Source organism: Armigeres subalbatus, chromosome 3 (genome assembly GCF_024139115.2).
Source record: "Armigeres subalbatus isolate Guangzhou_Male chromosome 3, GZ_Asu_2, whole genome shotgun sequence".
NCBI classification, from domain to species: Eukaryota; Metazoa; Arthropoda; class Insecta; order Diptera; family Culicidae; genus Armigeres; species Armigeres subalbatus.
In genome coordinates this window covers 140,801,861-140,825,793 of record NC_085141.1, presented here as the reverse complement: position 1 = coordinate 140,825,793, position 23,933 = coordinate 140,801,861, and the positions used below count along the sequence as shown (strand labels likewise).

The following is a 23,933-nucleotide window of genomic DNA, read 5'->3' as shown; positions in this document are numbered from 1 at the left end:
TTGCTACAGCAGTTTATTCACTAACGTGGCGTTTGCAACGATTTGGATGTTGTCGGCACAACATGAAATTTTCCCGCGAGACTAATTTTGTATTTTTCCTGTTGATTGAAAAAGAAATCGGTTCCGATATGAACTTTATTCAAAGCGCAACGCTAACGTCGGTAGTTGAATCCCAAGCAAGTATCGGAAGGAGACCTTGCAAACAATTGATTCGCATGATGACTGAAAAAAAATTGTATGGCGTCAGTATTGATGTTTGTTACAGATTTTTTGACGTAAACTTCGTCTAAGGGGAAGACTCAGATACAGGGCTTAAAACGGAAATTTCCAAATTCGAGACTGTCACAAAAATAAGGATAGATTTCAAACGCTAATAGACGAATCCAAGTAAAAATAAGAAGAAGACACACGACGGTGTTAACTTTGACAGATCCTACAGCACAGCATAGGAAGATCATTTTAAAATGCTTATAATAAATTCTAGACAAAATGTAATTAAAATCTGATTGAAGTATGATACGGAAAAAGTTCCGAACTGTATGATAGATACATTTTTGGAAAATATTCAAAAAATTGAGATAAGCTTCCGAATATGTAATTCAAAATTTTTTCCGTACCCTACATTAATCAGATTTTAATTACAATTTCTCTAGAATTTATTATAAGCATTTTAAAATGATCTTCCTATGCTGTGCTGTAGGATCTGTCAAAGTTAACACCGTCGTGTGTCTTCTTCTTATTTTTACTTGGATTCGTCTATAGCGTCTTTATCTCATTTTCGACATTTGCTTATCAATCGATTCGGAAACCCTTCAGCAATTTGCCAATTCTATTGATACTATTGATTATCATTAATTCTTAATTTTTTTTCTACAACAAATATGATTTTGAAAAAGTATCACCGACGCGTGCTTACTCGCAATCTACATGCTTATACATTTACAGTTACATCAAAGACTAATTAAGACGTTCATGTCCCATACAACTGCCCAGTTTTTTTGCGCTCATGCAGTACTAGCATAGAAATGATCATACCCCCATCTGAAATCACCTTGCTCTATAAAAAAAAACTAAGCAACTATTACTTCATCCTTGACTTCATCATAGTTGCCAAGGCGATTTGATAAATGTTTGGAAAGTCAAAACATAATGGACCGTTGAAAACAGGATTGGAAAAATGGCTTTCATGGTACCTAAAACTGGATAACTTATTTATTATTTCAGGGTAAAAAGGAGGAAACGAATCAGTTATCATATAAATAATAGCATTTTGGATTGAGTGCTCGCTGCAAGTTTATTCTATAAGAAGTATGTTCTGCACGATTGTTGACAAATCGGCAATTTATCTTTCATAACTTTTAGTGAAGATTCAGCGGGGTTATTCCAAGAAGAAAAGAACGATTCGGTCCTACTCTTTATCTGTAACATGTTTCACGAATATCTAGGTCGATCCATAAAAGGTTTATTTTATCACCGGATAGATATCGCTCATCCAAATTAGATCACCAGTGTGACTAGGGAAAGAATATGAAAGACGTTGAAGTCTGAATGTTCCGCTTCCAGTTGTAATTAAATATGTTGGGGAAACCTTTCAAATGTTTCCACATATTGTCGACATGTATATAACCTCCGAAAGCTTTAACAACAAAAGTTATATTGTAGATTGGCTGATTAAAAATAATTGGGTTGGTATAGCTTGAACATGAAAGACCGCTTTTTCTCTATACAGATATCAGACTTTTCAAATCAATGGTATTTTTTTTAAAGACTGAGTCTTGTAATTGGAGCTATTACTAAGACAAGCTTTGCTATTCCTCTTTTAAATATAATACGATGGGCTATTATGTTTCGAAGTACTGTAATTATAATATATCATGCAAATATTTGATAAAAAAAACACAGATCAAGCATTAATTTCCATGAGAAATAAACCACGGAATTGTATAGTACACTCATTTAATATTACAGAAAATTTTACCAAGCAAGCAAAACAAACAAACTATTTTGATTCAAACAATTAGTCGTCGTTGCCATAGACTACCACTGATGTCAATTCATCGCAAGGTAGATCAAAAATGGGGGAATCTCTGAAATGTCAAACTTGGGTACCGAGGGACCAAATGCAGTACTAGAAGTGGTCCCTCGAAAGAGCTCTACAGTGACGTCTTAATTAGTCTTTGGTTACATCAAACAACTGAAAACCGAAATACGCCACTCCAAAATTACGAGGTGACAATGTAAGAAAGAGACAGAAGATAGGAAAAATAGCACGGTGTGTAGTGCCTCCCCGAGTCACCTTAAGGGAAGATACCCCCCCCCCCCTAGTTTAACACATTTTGAATGAAGCATCAAAAAATTATGTATGAGTCGTCACACTTCGCCAAAAACCCCACCCTCCCCCCTCTAAGCATTACGTAATTTGTGGACGCTCCCAAGAGCCACTTTCATTGATGGTAGCCGATCGTTAGTACTTCATATCAAATATCATATCATATCATAACATATCAAAGAATATTGTGGCCAAATTTCATAAAATTTGGTCAACAAAAACCCCCCTGACAATAATAGAACAAAACCTGCCAAAGCCGTCATTCCCCCTATTTCAGACAAGAAAATTTAATCTGAGCGCTGCTAATGTTGACGACGACGACCGCGCGACCCACACCATCGCCGGGAATAAAATTTCCGGTAGGAGCTCCGCCGATGCCGAAGGTGGTACCACGGTCTGCTCTCCGCGACATCTCGAACGAAATGGCTCGCGCGCGCGGAAGAGCTGCTTTCTAGTAATCAATTAAGTTGAACCTGTAGCCACTGCTCTCCCGCGCGCGCGTGGCCCATTCCAGTTGGAGACAGCAGCACGTACGGACGTGTTTTTTGTTCGCGCATTTTGACGTTAACTACGTCTAAGGGGAAGCCTCGGATACTGGGTGCAAAATGGAAATTTCCAAATTGGGGACCGTCACGAAATCATGTAAGATTTCAAACGGTAATGGCGACTTTATCTTTCGACGGATTTTCGAGATTTTGTTATTAATAGATTCGGAAACTTTCCACCAATTTGCTAATTGTATTAAAACTATTCATTATCAACGGCAAACCATTGAAAATGTTATTTCTTTCCAAACCGGGTGAAAAATTCAAAAATAATCAATCCCGTTCATAAATCCCCAACACGGACATCAGATTCCAGTAAGGTACGGGCCTTTTGATCCACTGCTGCGTTTTTCCTGTGTATAAAAAGCCCCGTATTTCGCGTGCGTGCGTCATTTTCATTCTGGATTCCATGGAAAGCGGACCAAGGCGTCCAGAAGCGGTCCTAGCGACAACGGCTGTGGTGGCGCGGATGAAAATTTTTCGTTCGATAGTGGTGGCGGTCGTGGCAACAGCAGTACATCTTTACATCCGTGTTACAAGCAGCATTTTTGGATCTGGTAATTAACGGCGTGCGTAGAGCCGAATCATCAGATGGCTCTCGCGCAGTCCAGTAGTTGTTGTTGGTGAGGCACATATTTGGGAATGAATCGGTTCTTTTCAGAACCACCATTATGTTTGGGAGGAAGGTTAAGTTGAAATAATTTGTCTATAGTGCAAACGCTAGGAACTAGAAAATTTTTCAGTGAAATATTCTAGCGTGATTCAAAGCTCAATTATATGATGTTTATCTATCACTTAACTACTCTTCTGGCTGTGGATTTAATTTTGAACAATGATTCAGTGATTGATAAGTGATTGAGAAAGTTGATATAAGACGAACTTTTTTCATAGAACAAAGCATAATTGTTTGGTATCGGTAGCAGAATCATAGCATTACTGCCAGTCCGAGCGCGCGTCAGAAGGAGAAGCAGCAAATATGTATTCGAATGGATGGAAATAAAACCTTAAGCAGGTAGCAGGCTACCTACTAGAATTATAATCTTGATGGGAAATTTCACTTGACTGTTACTGCTATCCACGCGAATAATTATCGACAGCGTCTTTTTATAACGCGCGCTTGTGATTCTGCTACCGATGGAAAACAATCTGCCATCACCAAGCAATTAAGTTTTATTTTGAACAAAATTCATCTCGCCTCAAGTTGTGACTTAAGAGCTACTTTCTCTGATGGTAGCCAATCATTAGTACTTCAGACAAGAAAATTTAATCTGAGCGCGAACGACCGCATGAACCACACCATCGATGAGAATGAAATTTCCGGTAGCAGCTCCGCCGAAGCCGATGGTGAGACTACGATCTGCTTTTCGCGACATCTCGAACGAAATGGCTCCCGCGCGCGGAAGAGCTGCTTTCTTGTAATCAATAAAGTTAAACCTGTAGTCACGCCCCTTTAGTAAGTGTGTGACGGGTACACAATATTTGCAGTCATACCGGACAACAAAGAGGCGGGACTAATGGGCCATCTTTATTGATTATAAGAAAACTGATCTCCCCCGCGCGCGTGGCATTTCATTTGAAATATCGCGGAGAGCGGTCCCAGTATCGGTAGAGATGTCGCAAATTAATCGATTACTTCGATTAATCGATTATTTGTTGTGATAATCGATTAATTTTTAAATCGATTACTTTCCAACGATTAATCGATTCAATAATCGATAAGAATCGAGAGTAATCGATTAATCGGGATTCTACGACAACTATTAGATTTCGATTACTTCAACTAATCGATTCATCGTTATGATTATCGATTAATTTTGATTCGATTACTACTCAACGATGAATCGATTCAATAAGCGTCAAGAATCGAGAGTAATCGATTAGTTACTAATCGATTAATCGAGATTTTACGACATCTCTAAGCATCGGCGGAGTTGCTGAGCAAATTTTATTCCAAATACATATGGGATATTGGAAAAATCGGTTCTTCTCAGGGCTTCCATTCTATACAAAGGAAGATTGAGGCGAGGTGAACTTTTTTCAAAGTGCAAATTAACCGCTTGGAGACGCCATAAAGTTGCCTGTCACGAGCGCGCGTCGGAGGGAGATGCTACAAATATGTATTCGCATGGATGGCTTCAGTGGCAGTCAAGTTTAATTCTTTCAAGATTCTTATTTGGTTTTGTTATTCCAGCCTATGGCGTGGGTCGTGTGGTCGTTAGTGATTCGAAATATGCATTATTGGGAATTAATCGATTCTTCTCATGGACACCATTTTAAACATAGGAAGATTGAGGCGAGATGAATTTGTTCAAGTACGACGTCATAGCAGAATTACGTTGCCGTTCGTAGCAGAATAACGAGCGCATATTGTAGAGAGCTGCTGCAAATATGTATTCTTGCACTGGCACTAGATTCTTCATTTCACCAAACTGTTTTACGTAGTTTACGTCGGGTGGTCGTGTCTTGTACACAAGCCTTATGATTTTTTAAGTAGGTGTCCAACTAAGCATCCTTCCCCTTCCTCAGCATTCGCAAGGACGTGGCCAGGACAGATATCGACTATTGGAGAGTGCAATGCTTCCATCTAAGAGATAGTGATTAGTCCCAAATCAATATCTGAGGTAACGGATGAAAGTAATGCTACTCTCATACAATAGTCTTGGCTTGTACCACCTACGAATTTGTGCGAATTGCTCAATGCTAATGCTAAATGGCCTCCACTCCGATGTTTGTACGACAACCTCTCCAGCACATGCGCCTGCACAAGTGGCTCGACTCCGAAGTTTGCACAGCGCCTCTCGATGCTCTGCCGACCAGCTCCTGAATGTTCCGATCCAAATCTCTTCCTGGACTCCTTCAGACCAGCCAGCATCCAACCAAATGTTCCAACCTCCTGATGAGTACCCGCTACCCAAGACTTACGTGGCTGATCCCATTGTGCCACGCGACTGATCCGGCCGACCCGTGATCCCACTGCGATAACGTCGACGGCCATAACATCCCACTAAGATGGAGATCTGGAGCCGTCCCTCCCAAGTAACATACCTGATACCAAAAAACCCAGATTAATCCACCTAGCGGTGATGGCGCCTTTCTCGCGGAAAAAGGTAATAAATGTAACCTTTACGCTTACACCTCGATGATGTACAAGAAAGGCAAAACAGTTACACCGTCTAATGTTATGATAGAAAATTTACACTAGTAGACGACAGATGGCACTGCCAAAAGTTTCTCGAATTTCCTATGTTCGAATTTTGACTTTCGGACAATTTCATAGTACAATGAAACTCAACGAAGAGCATACTTACGCCTAAATGCGTGCAACACGAGCATCTTTATAGTACGATGAAACTCTTAATGGAAGCAAGCCACGGATAAACTCGGATAAACGGAAATCGATTAAGAGTTTCTATGTGAAAATTTGGCTAATGTTTTTTATGGCATTTTGTGCACACACACGCACACACGGACAGACAGACATTTGTTCAGCTCATCGAGCTGAGTCGAATGGTATATAACACTATGGGTCTCCGGGACTTCTATCAAAAGTTCGAATTTGGAGTGAAATGATAGCCTTTCGGTACAACTTAGTTGTACGAGAAAGGCAAAAAGGCTTTATTCATATTTTAATGAAGTTTTATGATAGCCACCCCCACCATTGTTTCATTTAGTTTTATCGCAATCACCGGTGTTGCTATTTGGTTTTATTCATCTTCAATTTTACATTGATATACAAAACTTAGTAACAGCCATGATAAAGTTTTGTTAATGTTATCCCTATTTGATTTCAAGCAATGTTTTATAGACGAATCCAAGTAAAAATAATAAGGAGACACTGTTAACTTTGACAGATCCTACAGAACAGCATAGGAAGATCATTTTAAAATGCTTATAATAAGTTCTAGACAAAATGTAATTAAAATCTGATTGATGTATGATACGGAAAAAGTTCCGAAGTAGGGTTACTGCTCCTGGACTTCATCTCATAGCTCCGATATTGGTCTCACGAAAAACAAAGCAATGAAAAGGTATTTGATTTGTTTATTATTTTTGTGATTTTTTTCAGCAGTGAGCACGCATGTTAGCAAAAAGAAGCGACGAAATTGGTGCCGTATTTCTTTGTATCGCGATGAGATGAATATATGTACAGTGAGATGGAAAACTGAACAGTTCCCCTATATGATAGATACATTTTTGGAAAATATACAAAAAAATTGAGATAAGCTCAGTTCAATCAAAGTTAATTGCCTATTTCCGGGTGGATTAAACCACCCGACTTGGACGTTAATTTACAATGTTATGAAAACTCATATGTGAATATGTATGTGAATGTGAATATGTGGAAGATATTGATTTGGAAAATGTATTGGAGGTAACCATTTTCACTTCGATGGGACTCGAACCCATGACCCTACAGTACGCTAGACTGGTGCTTTAACCAACTAAGCTACGAAGGACCTCAGTCGGCCTTCGCAACCTAGCGGCTACTGAACGAGCTCGAGATTCCCAAATTGGACGCATAGTCAAATCACTCGCAATCCATTTCTCAAGCCAATACTTCCACATGTGTATAGTACACGTCCACATTAGAGGAGCGTGAGTATTTAGAATGTCTGGCGGCTGTAAGATTGCTAAGATCAAGTTTAGATTTTTAGAACGAACCGGCGGTTCTAAGCTCGTGTTAAGTTCAAAATGCAACACTGCCACCAACGCTAGGTGGATTGATCTGGGTTTTTAACTAAAAGCTGTATAACTCACTGTAACGCGGTGTTCTCAATTGTATTTCATTTTCTCCTAATTTAAGAGAAACTGACTTTTGGTAAGAAATCACAAAATAATCCGAATAATCTAAATTATATTAAGTATTTGTATAAAAAAAAAGTCTGAATGAACTCGGCAGACCAACAAAGTGGACCGGAGCGAACGCGCGCTCCACTTTGTTGGTCTGCCGAGTTCATTCTGCCTTTTATGATTCGGCGTTTTGTGCTTTCGGCCTTTTGTAATTCGGCCATTCGTGATTCGGCCTTTCGTAGTAGACCCTTTTTTCAAAGGTTATTTCAATCCACGTATGCCCCCCTCATTATTTATGTATAAGTACTGACGACCCACAATACTAAAGATTATGAGCAGAACGGAGGTAGGCATAACTTTTAGGAATCAACCACCGCCATTATCCGGGCTTGGTGATAGTCCTTCAAAATTCCAATGCTCAAGAGGGCTTGAGGTTTGAGAATGATTTTACCCTGAGACGAGACCTGCAAAGACGGCTTCTTTTTCCTTGTTTTGACACTTGTTCTTCTTTTCATCACAGTTGATCATCGATTCTCAACTGTTTCCTTGAGTGTTTCACCTAAATCCCGGGTAGAATCTTCTGGGCACAATAAAAGTGTTTGTGATTTACGGATTTGTAAACTTATTTTTATAAAGATTTTCCTATCGGAAATAAAACACGTGTTTATAACAGTTCAATATTAAGCTGTCCGACTTTTCTAGAATACTTTTCAAATTGAAAAAGTACTCGTAAAACAAAATCATTCGGAATACTTTTTGAGGGATACCAATACTTTTACACAAAAAGGTGCTGGTTGCATCTGACAATTCGTGACAGCGCTTGCTGGTTGCAGATGAAGTTACATTTTTTCCTCTTTGCAAGTCCCGTCCCAGATTTTACCAACACTACTTAGGGTCTGTCTCATTTGGAGAATTAAAATCAAATTAAACTTAAAAGTGAAATGTCAATAATTATCGAATAACCCTGCTCGATTGGATCAATGTGTTATTGGTATTGCTGGGTAGCACCTGAGACGAGACCTGCAAAGACGGCTTCTTTTTCCTTGTTTTGACACTTGTTCTTCTTTTCATCACAGTTGATCATCGATTCTCAACTGTTTCCTTGAGTGTTTCACCTAAATCCCGGGTAGAATCTTCTGGGCACAATAAAAGTGTTTGTGATTTACGGATTTGTAAACTTATTTTTATAAAGATTTTCCTATCGGAAATAAAACACGTGTTTATAACAGTTCAATATTAAGCTGTCCGACTTTTCTAGAATACTTTTCAAATTGAAAAAGTACTCGTAAAACAAAATCATTCGGAATACTTTTTGAGGGATACCAATACTTTTACACAAAAAGGTGCTGGTTGCATCTGACAATTCGTGACAGCGCTTGCTGGTTGCAGATGAAGTTACATTTTTTCCTCTTTGCAAGTCCCGTCCCAGGGTAGCACCAGCCATTCTTATTGCCGGGTGATGTTTTAATTTTCAAGCTGTAACTTATAAGTTTAATTCTCCAAATGAGACAGACCCTTAACAGCGAATCTGAGGATCGCAAAGTTTGTGCTGCTAATTAATATTGAAATTATTCATGGCACACGCATTTATCAAGCTGTGAGACCCACAGTCAAGTATATCTGATAGGCGCGTTTTGGCCTCCATGCAAAGTCAACTTAAATCTATCTCCGGAACTTGGTGGGGCGCTCACCCGGAAGACCTCATCAAACTATATAAAACGACAATTCTCTCTGTTTTAGAGTATGGCTCTTTCTGCTTCCTCTCAGCAGCTGAGTGCCACCTAATCAAATGGATCAATCAAGGTAACTCATTTTGCTCTCACCGCATCAAAACAACGGCGACACTGTATACGCATATTTCTATTCGTGTGTGTTTGACAGAACATGTCTACGGTGGCGCAATCTGCTCATTTCATAGCGGCAGTTTTTGCTTATTGATTGGTCCATTGGAACGAAATCAATATCGTTGTTTGCGTATTGTACTTGGCTGTATGCAGAGTCTATTATATAGAGTTGCGCAAAAAGGATCTTCTTACACTTATTCTGAACGAGCTTCTTGTTATTCTGTTTGCAACTTTCATTTTTGTTCAACCCTTAAAGTGACTTCACGGGAGTGTTCACTGCTAAAGCTTTTTTATTCGATAACCAAGTCACCCACAGAGTGCAAACACGTGAGTTTCTTGTTGCTACTTTATTGGGGGGTGTATTGAAGTTTTTTGAAGCTGTTTCTAGAACAAATCTAATACATTTCAATTCATGCGTTTTAATTCGCCATAATAATCATTAGGCGATAACAATACTTCCGCCTTACCAACAAGCATTTGTTTACTTTGCTCGATAGGTAGACGGTTTGACAGTTCAATAGGTAGATTTGGCTTCACTCTTTGCGTAACTCTATATATCAGAGGTTCCCAAACTTTTGGATATGCGATCCACCTAGCAGAATCCCATATTGCTTGCGACCCACCAGGTACCAAATGCATTGCTTTTGAGAAATTAGATAAAAATGAGTTCGCGTTAGATTGGACAAATTATAATAAATGGCTTTATATCCCATCATTGTATTTGTCAAAAAATTGTCATATTTTTGGATTGGATGTGGACTGAATTGGATGGAATTTGAATTAAATTTGGGTTGGATTTGGATTGGATTTGAATTTTTTTTCAGATTGGATTTGAATTGGATTTCGATTTGATTAGGATTGGATTTGGATTGGATTTGAATTAGATTTGGATTGGATTTGAATTAAATTTGGATTGGATTTTGAATAGATTTGGGTTTGATTTAGATCGGATTCGAATTGGATTAAGATTGGTTTTGGATTGGGTTCGGGGCTTACATTTGGATTGTATAGGACTTCTTTCTACTCTCTATCGTATAACAAAAAAAGGCTTGGTGTTCTTTGATCATATAAGAATTTTTTAGATCCTAATTCAAAGTATGGAATAGATTTGTGTGACAAAATAGTAACAAAATTATTAATTAAAATTTGTCTTTCGCGACCCACCACTGAGCAGCCTACGACCCCCCTGGGGGTCGCGACCCACAGTTTGGGAACCTCTGCTATATATAATAGACTCTGGCTGTATGCATTCAACGCATAACATGAGCCTGGAGGAGCTTGCTAGAGTCACTCCTTTAAAGCACCGTTACTGGGAGCTCTCACTTAGAATACTGATCAAATGCGGAATAAGTAACACACTTGTATTAGAAAACTTCGATAATATGCTTGAACTGATTCATTGTTCACGATACCTGCGAGTCTATCTCAAATACATATCGTCAGATCTCTGTCTTCCATGTTATAATCCACCTCGAGTTCACTTCGTTAACGACAGTTCCTCAATTGACTACGATCTGTCCATGAAACACGCTATTCAAGGAATACCAGATCATCTTCGACAAATATCTATCCCTTCCATTTTTTCTGAAAAATATGAACATGTCAATTGCAATAACAGATATTTCACTGATGGTTCTCGCATTAACGGATCCACTGGCTTCGGTGTTTTCAACGTAAATTCAACCACCTTCCGAAAACTTCAAGAACCGTGTTTGGTTTATGTTGCTGAGCTGGCAGCAATTAATTTCGCTTTGGGGATAATTTCCGATCAGCCCGTAGACCATTATTTCATCTTCTCGGATAGTCTTAGTTCTATCGAGGCACTCCGGTCGATAAAACCTGTTAAGCACGCATCTTACTTTCTTACAACTGTAAGAGAGGGTGTCCTACGAAAGGCTGAAACACATAAGGCTGAATGCTCATAAGGCTGAAATTCTGAAAGGCTGGAAGTCTCAAAAGGCTGAAAGTATCAGAAGGCTGAAACGTATCGAAAGGTTGAAATTGATGGGATGAAATGAATCCCAACCATATGATATGTTGTACCAACTATGGATAGTGAATAATTGATAAAGAATAGAGAATAATGAATAAAGAAGAATAAAAAAAAGAATAAAGAATAAAGAATAAGGAATAAAGAATGAAGAATAAAGAATAAATAATAAAGAAAAAAGAATAAATAATAAAGAATAAAGAATAAATAAAGAATAAAAAATAAAGAATAAAGAGTAAAGAATAAAGAATACATAATAAAGAATAAAGAATAAAGAATAAAAAATAGAGAATAAAGAATAAAGAATAAAATATAAAGAATAAAGAATAAAAATTTTACAGAGACGAAGGAAGAAGAGATTCCGAGGAAGAAGAAAACAGGAGAAGGAAGAAAGAAGGAAGAATAAAAAAGGAAAATGAAAAAGGAAGAAGAGAGAAGATTAAAAAATAATATGAAATAGAAAGCAATCTAGCAAGAATCAAAAATTAAATACAAGAACCAAGAACAATTAAGTTTTGTTCTCTTCTGTGTTACCGCCATCGGGAGTGACAATGGGTCTGGGTCGCCTCCAGAGAGCAACTATTGGATACCCTTGTGGCCCGAGGTAAACAACCCTACAGGGAAGTAAGAGGTGTTTTGGGGGATCGCGATGTGGTTTATATGCAGGCCATCTATGCCTTTCTTTGCTCGTCTGACATAAAAGTCTAATTCCCCTATTTTTTTTCTTTCTCGTTTTTGTTTTGTTTTTGTCTTATTGTTCTGTGTAATACGAAGCTATGGCCATCCGGAAGATGCTCCCTGACGAACCACAACTCGAGCCCGACGCTACGCCATACCGTTAATGACGTCAAATACCCGGATGAGCAGCTGTAATACCTCAAATTTTCCCCTTACTAACTGTTGATAATAAGATGATATCGATTGTAAATATCATAAAGTCTCGGCTCCGTTAAGTGTTATACACCTGAGCCTGTCAAATAAACGCAATAGATAAAAAAAAGTCAACTTAAGCTTTAAAAAAAATCGATTATTAAAGTCTGATACTCTAAGCAAAAGATGATTTTAAAAACCTGTTGTATCAATTCCATTGCTCAGCGATGATTATAGACTTAGTACTCCCGCAATAATGGAATACGAATAACACGTCATAAAAGATTTAACCCCACTATGTTATAGTGAGATACAGTTGTAAAGAATTTTGTGAAACAATTCCATTTCAATTTATCTAGCAGGGCGTTTCGGAAAATATTTTTGTCAGCTAGCATAATATAGATAAACTATATACATATATAATTGCCCAATACTATTCTACCTCTTCCAACCAATCCGCTATCGTTCCACTCCAGTAAACCCTCGTGCCAATATAAAATGTTCCGCTGAATCGCTCCGACTTGCTCTGGGCTTGATACGTCTTACCTGTTGGTAGTACTTTTGCATATTTTTCTCCAGCAGCGGAACCTCCCCATTGTCCCAGACTTTGACCAGCAGTGAAGCATCCAGCGAAGACATCAGGATGGCAAACCGTAACACTGAGTAGCAGAGAGTTATTATGTTTTCCTGATCGAGAGCACGCACCCCGGTGGCATTGGGTGCCATATCGGATAGGACACAGTCCACTTGTCTTTCCCCCAGAAGAGATCGTATCTTGTCCTGCGATTCCTGCTTGGTGAAATCGGTATTTCCCAGCATTGTGGCGTGCTGCAAAAAAAAAGTTTATCATCGCACCAACCTTCACAAAGCGTTTACGGAAATTAACGCAGATTTGTTCTGTGGGCAAATAGTGGTACATTAGCGATCCTATATCCCTAGTGAATTCCATGGAACTAGATACCTACACGGCACTGTGATCAAATACTAACCTCTATAGGATATATCTGCAAAAGATCCACCCCTATTACCATTCCTTTGGGTTTATTCGGTTTAGAGCAATCGGCATTGGACTGCTGGACAGCTAACTGAGACCAAGATCCGGGGGAAGCACCACAGTCAATTACCGTGTGCCCTGGCTTTATGATGCTATACTTCTGATCGATTTCCAACAATTTGAAGGCACTTCGGCATCTAAATAAATGGTGAATATTGTTTGAAAATAATATTCTAGCTATGATATAGAGTGTGCAAAGGCTTACCGGTAGTTCAGCATCTTTGCCTTTTCAACATAGGGATCATTCAACTGCCGCATAAGCCATTGTTGTGAGCTCTTCGATTTACCTTTTAAGTTTGTGGGAATCACTTTTTCTAATGCTACTGACGAGTTGTGCAGGCGACGGAAAAACATTTTCAGTACAATGAATATTTAACTATTAGGTATCAGTTTTTTTTTAAATAAATTTAAACTTAAAAAAAATCTATTTTGTTCTAAATTAATTTTGTTTATACATCACATAAATTGACAGAACAGTTTTAGTACATTACACGCTAACCTGAACTTACTCAGAATCAGCAAAACAAGCATAACCTACACGCATATCGACATAGTTGTTTCATAAGGGCCAATGTCGCATCACACTCAAATTGAGAGAAACCGATTTGAGTGATTGAAGATTATATTTCAAATAAAGGATTAGATTGGTTCATTAATTTTCTAGTTTTATTTGGTCAGTAGCAAAATAGTGTTCGTAATTAATTTTTAAGCGAAAAATAAATTTTATTTCTTTTTTCTGTCATGCAATAAAAACGAAAAACTGTCACTCGCCTTATTTTTTTATGAGTGCATATTACGCCCTTCAGAAACTCGCCCAAATTTGTTTTGATTTGCTAATTTCGCCTAAATGCTTACGTCATATTTCATTACTGTAAGTCAATGTCGCCCTTTTACATACTTTTTAATTTTAATTTATAATCTATACAATTTACAACGATATTAGTCGATTTGTGTATTAAATCGTTGTGAAACAACTTTTTTTGCATTCATGGTAAGTTTTTTGTTTGAATAAAGATATTCATTTACAACTAAACAGTATTTTTAATGTAGAACGGTCGTCAGTGTGTACAGCATCAGTGTTTCATTTTTGAAGGCAGCATCGGATGACGGATTTCAAGATGAGACTGCTCCATAGATTCAGAGGCTACCTCGGAGACTGCACTATAAGGAAGTGGCTTTGGAAATTATCGAAATGACGGACAACATGTACATTGTTTTAACTTCGAGCTCTGATTTGATGCAGCCGAATCACTCAATCTTCGGACCTACAATTTGGCTACAAACATGGATTGAAGGTTTTCATCCCAGACGAAGTAGACGCGACCGCGCGATGCGACGCGACGCTACAGTGCGTTTTGATAGTTCATTGATAATAATTGTTATTCATTCGCGTGAGCTACGTCGCGTTTACTCTGGCGGGCACCGTAGGGCTATCTTTAAACCCAAACCGTTACACATAGGATATCGTGTCAATTCATTGCACGTAAACTTTCGTAAGAAACTGGGATAAAGGTCATTTAAGCACCAACTCATATCTCCATCCCTAATATTCATTACTCGGCAGAATTAATGGATACATTTTCAGCACTCTATCGTGTAGATTAGGACTCCGAATAATGAACGTTGCGGACGGAAAAAGCGGATGCTGTTTAAATTCTCCTTTATCCTATTATTTTAACAGTGTCATTAATACTGTAATTCAGAAATCAAACATGGTTGATATCACCGAGGAATTCACCAACAAAATTTGATGAAACACATGGCGAACTAACAAGACATGAGACACCTAATATATTTATAACGAACGATAGATAGAAATAAAAATACGTTATTCGAATAATTTCTAGAATTTTTTTAAGAACATTTTAATCTTGAATTTTGGTTTGAGAAGTTTATTTCGAATTTAATGACAATCAAAGTATGACCGTATTACTGAATCGCATTCTGTCGATCTTTGCACTGTTCTACAATTTAAACAAGTTCTTCCTCCACGTCCAAGTCTGCATCTACAACGAATTCTTCCTCTTCATCCAAATCTGCGTCAAAATGATCCGGTTTGTCGTTTTTTGAACGTCGTCCACGTTTCTTCGGGACAATTTGCTTCAAAAGTGTATCGTAAAAAGCCTTGTTCGAAACAAATTCCATGAGTTTACGAAGATCTTGCAACTTTTCTTCCGCTATTGGGATTGGTTCATCGGTAATGGGTAATGGCAGAACAACAGGGTCACTGAAGTCTCTGTTCATGGTAAACTTGCGAAAATCGGTATCACCCAGCTTGTACTTATAGTGAACAACACCGGGATCGTCTGTTGTATATTTAAATACAGAGATATCCTTGAATCGTATTGGATCACCGGTTGAGTTCGATTTGGGTCGCTTATAGAACGTTTGAAGATTTTTGAGGGCCAAAAAACTGCTTTGTTCCAACTCAACTACCTTAAACGGTACTTTCCTGTTGATAGCTGCTATAAACACGGCCCAATCCCTCGGAGTTTCTATATTCATCGCACACCTTTTTTTCGCTTTTTCTATAGAGCCATGGGCGGAATCGACCTCCATATGGCTATGTCCAGGAACCATGAATTTGTGTTGAATAGTCAGTTTTCGACCCTGTTTGATGCAGGTTTCTATGAAATACAGGAAAAGCGTGCATATAATTATGTTGTGGTTTTGACCAGAGCAGCGGTCTGAATAGTAAATCATTTCTTGGACATTTTCGTTCAATCCCTGCAGATCCTTTAGAAGACAGGAACCGATTTCCTGAGAACCTCTTCGCGCTTTTGACTCATCCCAAAGGAAACACGTAACACTATTTAGTGAACGATGAGTGGAAAATACCGTCAAATTATATGTATATAATTGCCGCTTGTAAAAAGCTATTCCTGTTGTCAAGTGTGGCGTAGGTAAACATTTCTGTAGATCGAAAGACGCTGTTCTGAAACGGCCGTCTGCCTTGGCTCTCTGTACATCGAATTTCTTCTGGCGGTATGCTTCTTGGGCTTCTTCATGATGCTCATTTCGAGTAGCTTCAATTTTTTCCTTTTCTTCATCGCTAGCAATTTTTAGGCTGATGGCCAACTTATCGCATTTACAGCATGTGTCCACCTTAAGCTTCCTGAAAGCGAGATTCATCTTTTTGAAGACTTTGCGGTACGTAAAGTATTGAACAGACCGCCTGCCATCTTCTAGACACTTCTGTTTGTACAATTCGTGCATTCGATTTATATTTAAATCCGAACTCAAATATAGCTTACTTGATCGTTCTCGAGCATAATGCGACGTATATGCCGGGAATGAACGTATGTGTTGCTCAATAAACTCCAATTCATTTTCATTGAGAGTCTTTTGAGATCTGTTTTTGGATCGAAGGTCATCAGCAGTGATACCTGAGCCAACCACTTTTTTGTCAGCAAGCACGCGAAGCTTTTTATCTTTCACATCGAAAGTATTCATGAACATCTCTTTACATACGTGGATACGACCGTTGACCGCAGGAAGAAAATACGATCTTGTGAACATTCTTCGAGAATGTCCTACTCCCTGTGGAAAACCGATAATATTATTAGTATTGCTACAATTTAGGCGAGAGTGTGTGTGTTGTGGGGAGTCAAATAAATACAGTAGACGTGGGCATCGGGCCTTACTCGAGTTTGGCCTTTAGCTCTGTTCAAGTGAAACCAACAGATATCGCTAGTGTTTGTACGACAATGAATTTGATGAGGAAATGTTTTATGAGTTAAGTCTGTTCATCTGTGATGGTACAATAGTGAGTTGCAGTTGCATACCCAAATAATCATGATTAGAAATAAAAAAATGCATTTTTAATAAAACTTGTGTGTCTTGTGCAAACTGTGAATAATTCATCATGAGGGTTGACATCTAGTAGGGGGCCGTGCACTTATTACGTAAGCACTTATGGGGGGAGGGGGGGTCGGTCAATATCTTACGCTGCATATAAATAAAAATTCATTTGTATGAAAAAAAATCTTACATGGGGGGAGTGGGGGTCGAAAAACCCAGAAAAATTGCTTACGTAATAAGTGTACGACCCCTAGGTCTTGGAAGATTTATGCATACAGCAGATAATCGCTGAATGGATGCATTTTGCATAAATTTGGATGAAAAAATTTTCATTGTTCAATGCAATATAAAGGCCTCACTTAGGCAACGGAATTCACAAGTTGGGCTTGCGTCAATTAGCGATGGAACACAATATCAAACTGCATCAGTATCATGGTTACTTGGGTGGTGAATTATATTGAGCAAACAGCAGATGGTGTATTTAGGCCAAATTGATTAGAACCAATATTTTTTGAAGTCATCATCATGTTTTTACCTTGGGTCGGACAGTGTTCCGGATTGTCATATGATTGCTCAGGAATTGGTTTTGACCTGACGATGTTAGCTTCAAGAGATTGTGCATTAACTTTTGTCGTATTTCCTCGCCATATTTTTCGTGGCATTTGTACTTTGTACAACTGCAAGGTGGTTTAACACTCCGCGCAGGTATTACAACTCCATCAGATCGTTTATACTCCAAACCCTTCATTCGTGCTTCTTGAACAGCTTTTCGGTGGTTGTATTTATTTGGACGACGATTATCTGTATTAATTTCTTCAAATCCGAGATCGCCATACTTCAGATCGGCTTGAATAGCGTATTGTTGTGGTAATGGTTCTGCAACAAAATTTTTAATGTACATATTTAATGTTTTATGCGAATAAACGATATACATATATGATGGCATACTAGGCCAAATAAGTTCCAAGAAGTAAGAAATTGAAAGGATTTGCCAGGGGATATGATATGGATTGATATACATAGTAGGATGGGAGTAGCGTTACGTAATCTTTAACAATATTATCAATAAGTGGATTAAAACTGAACTAATATGTGATCATATCAAAGATCATATGCGTTACAATTATGATTACCTTCATTCTCCTTTTCTTCTAATAGGGCTGCATCATCGTTATTGATAAGCGTTTGATACTCATATTTTTCAAAATACTCTTCCACAATGAATTCGTTGAATAAGGTCAAATCACCAATATGAATCTCCTGCGCTTCATCGTCAAGCTCACCATAATCTGAATCGGAATGTTCATTCGCATCATCGCTCCAATCTACCACCCCTGTGTGAACGGCAACATCATTCGTTTGCGGCATTTGAATGTTCTTAAGTTGAGTATTGCCGACTGCTACATTATTTGCATGCTTCAATCCAGTGATAGACGATTTATCCAAGTTAAGACCACTGCTTCCACTTATCGGTACTCTTTGGGGGGCAGATTTTAGCACAACTTGATCGGCCGTTACTAAATCGCATACTGGTTTCTTTGAAATTTGTTCTTGTGAGGCCGTAAAAGAGTCGTTTGGTAGAATTGGTTCTGCTGAAAAAACAACAGTAGCTCTTGCCGTATCAGATGACATTCTCCATAGTTGATCAAACCCCGGTTGACTGTTGGGTGTGGCCGTCTGTCCCTTGAAAAAACTACTCTGATGTACAATGGATCCTGTTGATTCACAGATGGACCTGTTGAATTTGGGCAGTCTGTTTGATGAAAGCTCGGATGAAAGCACTGATTGATTCAGCGGACAGCTGCTGATAAAATTATGAGATTCGTTAGTGACATCGCTACTAGGTGGGTCCTTATGTCCTTTATAAAAATGACCCTGAGCTTCCGTTGATGATCTTTTCTCCGAATACTTGAGTGGCAATACCGTTGATTCACACACGGGCCTGTTGAAACTCGACAGCGTGCCGGAAGGAACACTTGAATGATTAAGGGTACTGCTACTGCTCCTGAAATTACTGGAATTAACAGTAGCCCTGAGGCTTTGGTATTCAGCACGCATTATCATCCTTTCTTGTTCCATAAACGCCTGCATTCTTGACATATGGTGCATTTCAAGTAGCTGGTAGCGCATATTAACATTCACTAAATCCTGTGTCGCGTTAACCCCTTTTCCGTTGAACAATTCAGGCCACAAATCACGTGACATTCCTGTCAAAGCACCTCGTCGCTCCAGGCGAGAATAATAGATGGGTGTATCAGACAACTTATCACCGATCTTCCGACTACTGCTCGATTCTGAGATGGATGATGAATGCGAATTTTCGACGCTGATGTGTCTACGAGACCGGGAACGAGACCTCTCACTTTCGAATCTGTGGTGAGTGTTCTGAAAATCCATGATCAATTTATAAACAAATACCAAATTAGGAACATTTTTATTAAACGAAAGATTGAAAATTCGACCTACCTGCATGTTGTTAGATGAGTGTATTTGAAATGGACTCGGAAGTGGATATGAATGATCAGTATACTTAATTTTCTCTGCCGGCGTACGTGCAGTGATGGAATCGTGTACAACCTGTTGAGTTATGCAACTTCCCGCTTGTTTTGATGTTTGATCCTTATTCAAATCAATGACAATCTTCGGCGAATGCGTATTGGCAGATTCGTCAGATCCGTGGTATTTTATGGGTGTAGACGTCACAATGTTGTTAAACGACAAATTTGCATCAAGACCGACAAGACTTTGGTCTTTACTTGATCCAGAAGTTTTCACTTCTTCGTAGTATCCTACAGATAGCATACGCTGAATGGGCACTGTGGGACTATCGATGGGCTTCGGCTGTAGGATTACCGTTTTCTCCGATGGGCACCGGTTCTCGAATTCCGAAACGAAAGCAGCAGCATCTGTTATATTAAAAATGTTCACTCACATAGGTCATAGTTTGCATTATATAGATAAATATAATGATTTCCACTTACTGCATAGCATCTGCATATTAAAACTATTCAAATTATTCATTTTAATGACTATAATTGCATATAAAACAAAATACGACCAGATGTTGAAAAAAGTGACAGCTTCGCCCTTTCGCTACAGAAGAAAAAAAAGGCGTAATCCACAAAGCTGACAACTGCTATAAAAACATTGTTTACGCCTTTTTGTTTTTTTGTGCTGAAGGAATATAGAAAACGTATTTTGACCATGGAGTGGCGTTATTTCGTAGCATTTTTATCGCAGAAAGTCATGTTAATGCAAACTCAGTTTGTTTACAATTGCGACATTGGCCCTTATGAAACAACTATGTCGATATATGCTATAGTTGAAAGTGTGCTCTTTTTGGCAGAAATACACTCTTGCGGGAGAATGGGACTATATGTACCCACAAAAGGAGTAAAATTTGATGCATAAAAAGAATAAGTTTTACACATTTGTCCTGTTTTTATGCATAAATGTTAATCATTCGTGAATAAAAGATAGTCATAATTGTGCATAATATTAATTCCTTTTTGTGTGTAGTCCCATTCTCCCACGAAAGAGCGTACTTTGAAGTCATAGGGTAAAGTGACCAATAGTGGACCCCCAACCAATAGTGGACCCTCCAGCCAGTTTTGCACTATTACTGCACAATGTCAACATTTTGCTATGAAATTCTATAGGGAGAACCTACCGTACAGTCCTATGATGTGATTACATGCATTGGAAATGCTATGGAAAGTCAAATTAGATGATTTCTCGCTTAACTTTTCAAAAGGACCTAAGTAACATTTTTTTCATGAATTAATTTGAATACAGCAATCAATAGCTTTCATGTTGTTCTGTTGATTGCGCTATTCAAATTAATTCATGAAAAAAATGTTACTTAGGTCCTTTTGAAAAGTTAAGCGAGATTTTTTACAATTCTATAAAAAATAAACACGAGAGTGTCCATTATAGGAATATTTTGGGGGGTCCATAATAGAGAAGAAGAACGTCCCGAAACGGGACATGAAAATCAAATGAAGTGTCGACTATAGGGAAGCAATTTCTTATTATGGACCCCCAGGGGGTCTACTATAGGGCTAATTCAGTTAGACTTTAATATGTTAATTTCAACGAATAACGTCGTGTACAGTCGGGATTCGCTGGTTGGGATCTTAATACTTGGGTCACTTTTTAGTTGGGCCTCCGCTGGTTGGGCCATGACCCAACTAAAAAGCAACCGTACGTCAAAATTCAATGTAAACACGGAAAACGGGATTGGGCGTCACTGGACATCATTTGTGATGTTCAAGTCGAAATACACGTGTTCAAATGGCTGTCAGTTGGCCCAACTAAAAAACTGAATTCGTTAGTTGGGCCGAGGTCGTGGCCCAACCAGCGAATCGCGACTGTATTTGGGTGTTTTATGTATATATCGTAAAGAAGGGATGCAGAGCTTGTTGTTAGATATCAAACAGAGTTAATATGTTGAAAATTTTTAGGCCTTATGACAGGAAGATCAAAATTCCGCTACTACACTCAAAAATATTCCAACGTTAAATGTACGTGAATCTGCACTTAGATTAGAAAATTATTTGTTTTCCTTTAGTTTATGTGCGTCAGATATAAATCGTAGCACACCATATACCATCTATGTAATATTTTAATGCAGTCTACCTAAGTGTCATATTAATACTACGTAAACATGCACGCATCACAGCAGCTGTCAAAAGTACGTGATTTTCCTGTGTGAAAAAGTATAGTGAAACGGCAACATGACTGAACTAATTATCTTTGGATTCTTTAACCGTTCTCGATTTTTGGAAGGTTTTCGAGCGTAAGATAAAATCTACCAACTTGTTGAACTTTATTTAATGTAATTTTTGTTATTTCGTAATAGGTATGTTTGCCGTGCAGAAATCCAATCCTCCAGAAGTCGATAACGCAGCAGGCTTACTATTTTTCGTGACAAGAATCAATTACAGCAAGCGACAGAAGACATGTTACACTTGGGAGCGAGCTCCATCGCAAAGTAGGAAACAGATCCTGGGAGTAACGAATCAAGTCAGTCCCACAAATCTGCAGTCAACCAATCAAATCGACAGCTATATTCATTTCTGCCAAATTCACATCAACCACAGCTACGGTATTTAGCGACCCCTCACAAGTCATTCTAAGCCCTGTCTGATCCGCATCAATACAATCAGCGGAGTTCAATCTTTGCCACTCATATCAGATCAGGGCAACCTGCACCACCCACAGCGATGTATACTCTGCCAATTCGTTGTAAAACAATTTTTCAATAAATATGTTTGTAAATTCTTTTGTATATTTTCTTTTGCAAAACCACTATCGTGAATTTTCTGTATTTGGCACATATAAATCAACCATGTATCCTAAAGTATTTTACATCATATAGTGAAATAAAATACAATGAATTACATAATGATATCTACGCAAAAATCCATTATCCTTTACTTGGAAATATAGTTGATCGAAGGGGACTTTCACGTAAAATGTATGTAATCATACCATGTACCATGAAATGAGTTGACGTTTGACATATTTTGCTTTATTGTAACATCCTGTAGCATTTACGTGAAAAGTGGTGTGGAAAAAATCCATGCATGTTTTCACGTAAACCTTACGATGATTATTTTTTGGGTGTAGGGGGTCCACTATTGGGCATTTTACCAAAGACTAATTAAGACGTTCATGTCCCATACAACTGCCCAGTTTTTTTGCGCTCATGCAGTACTAGCATAGAAATGATCATACCCCCATCTGAAATCACCTTGCTCTATAAAAAAAAACTAAGCAACTATTACTTCATCCTTGACTTCATCATAGTTGCCAAGGCGATTTGATAAATGTTTGGTAAGTCAAAACATAATGGACCGTTGAAAACAGGATTGGTTTTTAAAAAATGGCTTTCATGGTATCTAAAACTGGATAACTTATTTATTATTTCAGGGTAAAAAGGAGGAAACGAATCCGTAATCATATAAATAATATCAGGAAATACAAGCATTTTGGATTGAGTGCTCGCTGCAAGTTTATTCTATAAGAAGTATGTTCTGCACGATTGTTGACAAATCGGCAATTTATCTTTCATAACTTTTAGTGAAGATTCAGCGGGGTTATTCCAAGAAGAAAAGAACGATTCGGTCCTACTCTTTATCTGTAACATGTTTCACGAATATCTAGGTCGATCCATAAAAGGTTTATTTTATCACCGGATAGATATCGCTCATCCAAATTAGATCACCAGTGTGACTAGGGAAAGAATATGAAAGACGTTGAAGTCTGAATGTTCCGCTTCCAGTTGTAATTAAATATGTTGGGGAAACCTTTCAAATGTTTCCACATATTGTCGACATGTATATAACCTCCGAAAGCTTTAACAACAAAAGTTATATTGTAGATTGGCTGATTAAAAATAATTGGGTTGGTATAGCTTGAACATGAAAGACCGCTTTTTCTCTATACAGATATCAGACTTTTCAAATCAATGGTATTTTTTTTAAAGACTGAGTCTTGTAATTGGAGCTATTACTAAGACAAGCTTTGCTATTCCTCTTTTAAATATAATACGATGGGCTATTATGTTTCGAAGTACTGTAATTATAATATATCATGCAAATATTTGATAAAAAAAACACAGATCAAGCATTAATTTCCATGAGAAATAAACCACGGAATTGTATAGTACACTCATTTAATATTACAGAAAATTTTACCAAGCAAG

At 38.2% G+C, this 23,933-nt stretch overlaps 2 protein-coding genes and 1 long non-coding RNA gene across 3 annotated transcripts; 1 reads left to right on the top strand and 2 right to left on the bottom strand.

Moving 5' to 3' along the window:
• Positions 1 to 12,768: 12,768 nt before the first annotated feature.
• LOC134220418 (rRNA methyltransferase 2, mitochondrial) lies at positions 12,769 to 13,872 on the bottom strand. Its single transcript, XM_062699478.1, has 3 exons — positions 13,629 to 13,872; positions 13,359 to 13,560; positions 12,769 to 13,197 (listed from the first exon to the last, which is right to left on the bottom strand). The coding sequence occupies exons 1-3, from the start codon at positions 13,775 to 13,777 to the stop codon at positions 12,829 to 12,831; spliced, it is 720 nt and encodes a 239-aa protein (XP_062555462.1). The 5' UTR covers positions 13,778 to 13,872; the 3' UTR covers positions 12,769 to 12,828.
• A 250-nt stretch (positions 13,873 to 14,122) lies between these two features.
• On the top strand, positions 14,123 to 15,263 carry LOC134220419 (uncharacterized). The gene is made up of 2 exons (XR_009981889.1): positions 14,123 to 14,414; positions 14,474 to 15,263. It is a non-coding gene; the product is annotated as an uncharacterized LOC134220419 (long non-coding RNA).
• Positions 15,264 to 15,337: 74 nt separating this feature from the next.
• Positions 15,338 to 20,292, bottom strand: LOC134220417 (uncharacterized). Its single transcript, XM_062699477.1, has 5 exons — positions 20,206 to 20,292; positions 19,691 to 20,130; positions 18,358 to 19,609; positions 17,760 to 18,100; positions 15,338 to 16,963 (listed from the first exon to the last, which is right to left on the bottom strand). The coding sequence occupies exons 1-5, from the start codon at positions 20,243 to 20,245 to the stop codon at positions 15,395 to 15,397; spliced, it is 3,642 nt and encodes a 1,213-aa protein (XP_062555461.1). The 5' UTR covers positions 20,246 to 20,292; the 3' UTR covers positions 15,338 to 15,394.
• Between the last annotated feature and the right edge of the window lie 3,641 nt (positions 20,293 to 23,933).

Excerpts from the sequence above, each read along its gene's own strand:
- LOC134220417 (XM_062699477.1), bottom strand. The coding sequence starts at position 20,245 with ATGAATAATTTGAATAGTTTTAATATGCAGATGCTATGCA. Across the intron at positions 20,131-20,205 it reads TAATATGCAGATGCTATGCA|ATGCTGCTGCTTTCGTTTCG; the intron begins GTAAGTGGAAAT and ends TTAATATAACAG. Across the intron at positions 16,964-17,759 it reads GGAACACTGTCCGACCCAAG|GGAGTAGGACATTCTCGAAG; the intron begins GTAAAAACATGA and ends GGTTTTCCACAG.
- LOC134220418 (XM_062699478.1), bottom strand. The coding sequence starts at position 13,777 with ATGTTTTTCCGTCGCCTGCACAACTCGTCAGTAGCATTAGAAAAAGTG. Across the intron at positions 13,561-13,628 it reads GCAAAGATGCTGAACTACCG|ATGCCGAAGTGCCTTCAAAT; the intron begins GTAAGCCTTTGC and ends CCATTTATTTAG. Across the intron at positions 13,198-13,358 it reads TGCAGATATATCCTATAGAG|CACGCCACAATGCTGGGAAA; the intron begins GTTAGTATTTGA and ends TTTTTTTTGCAG.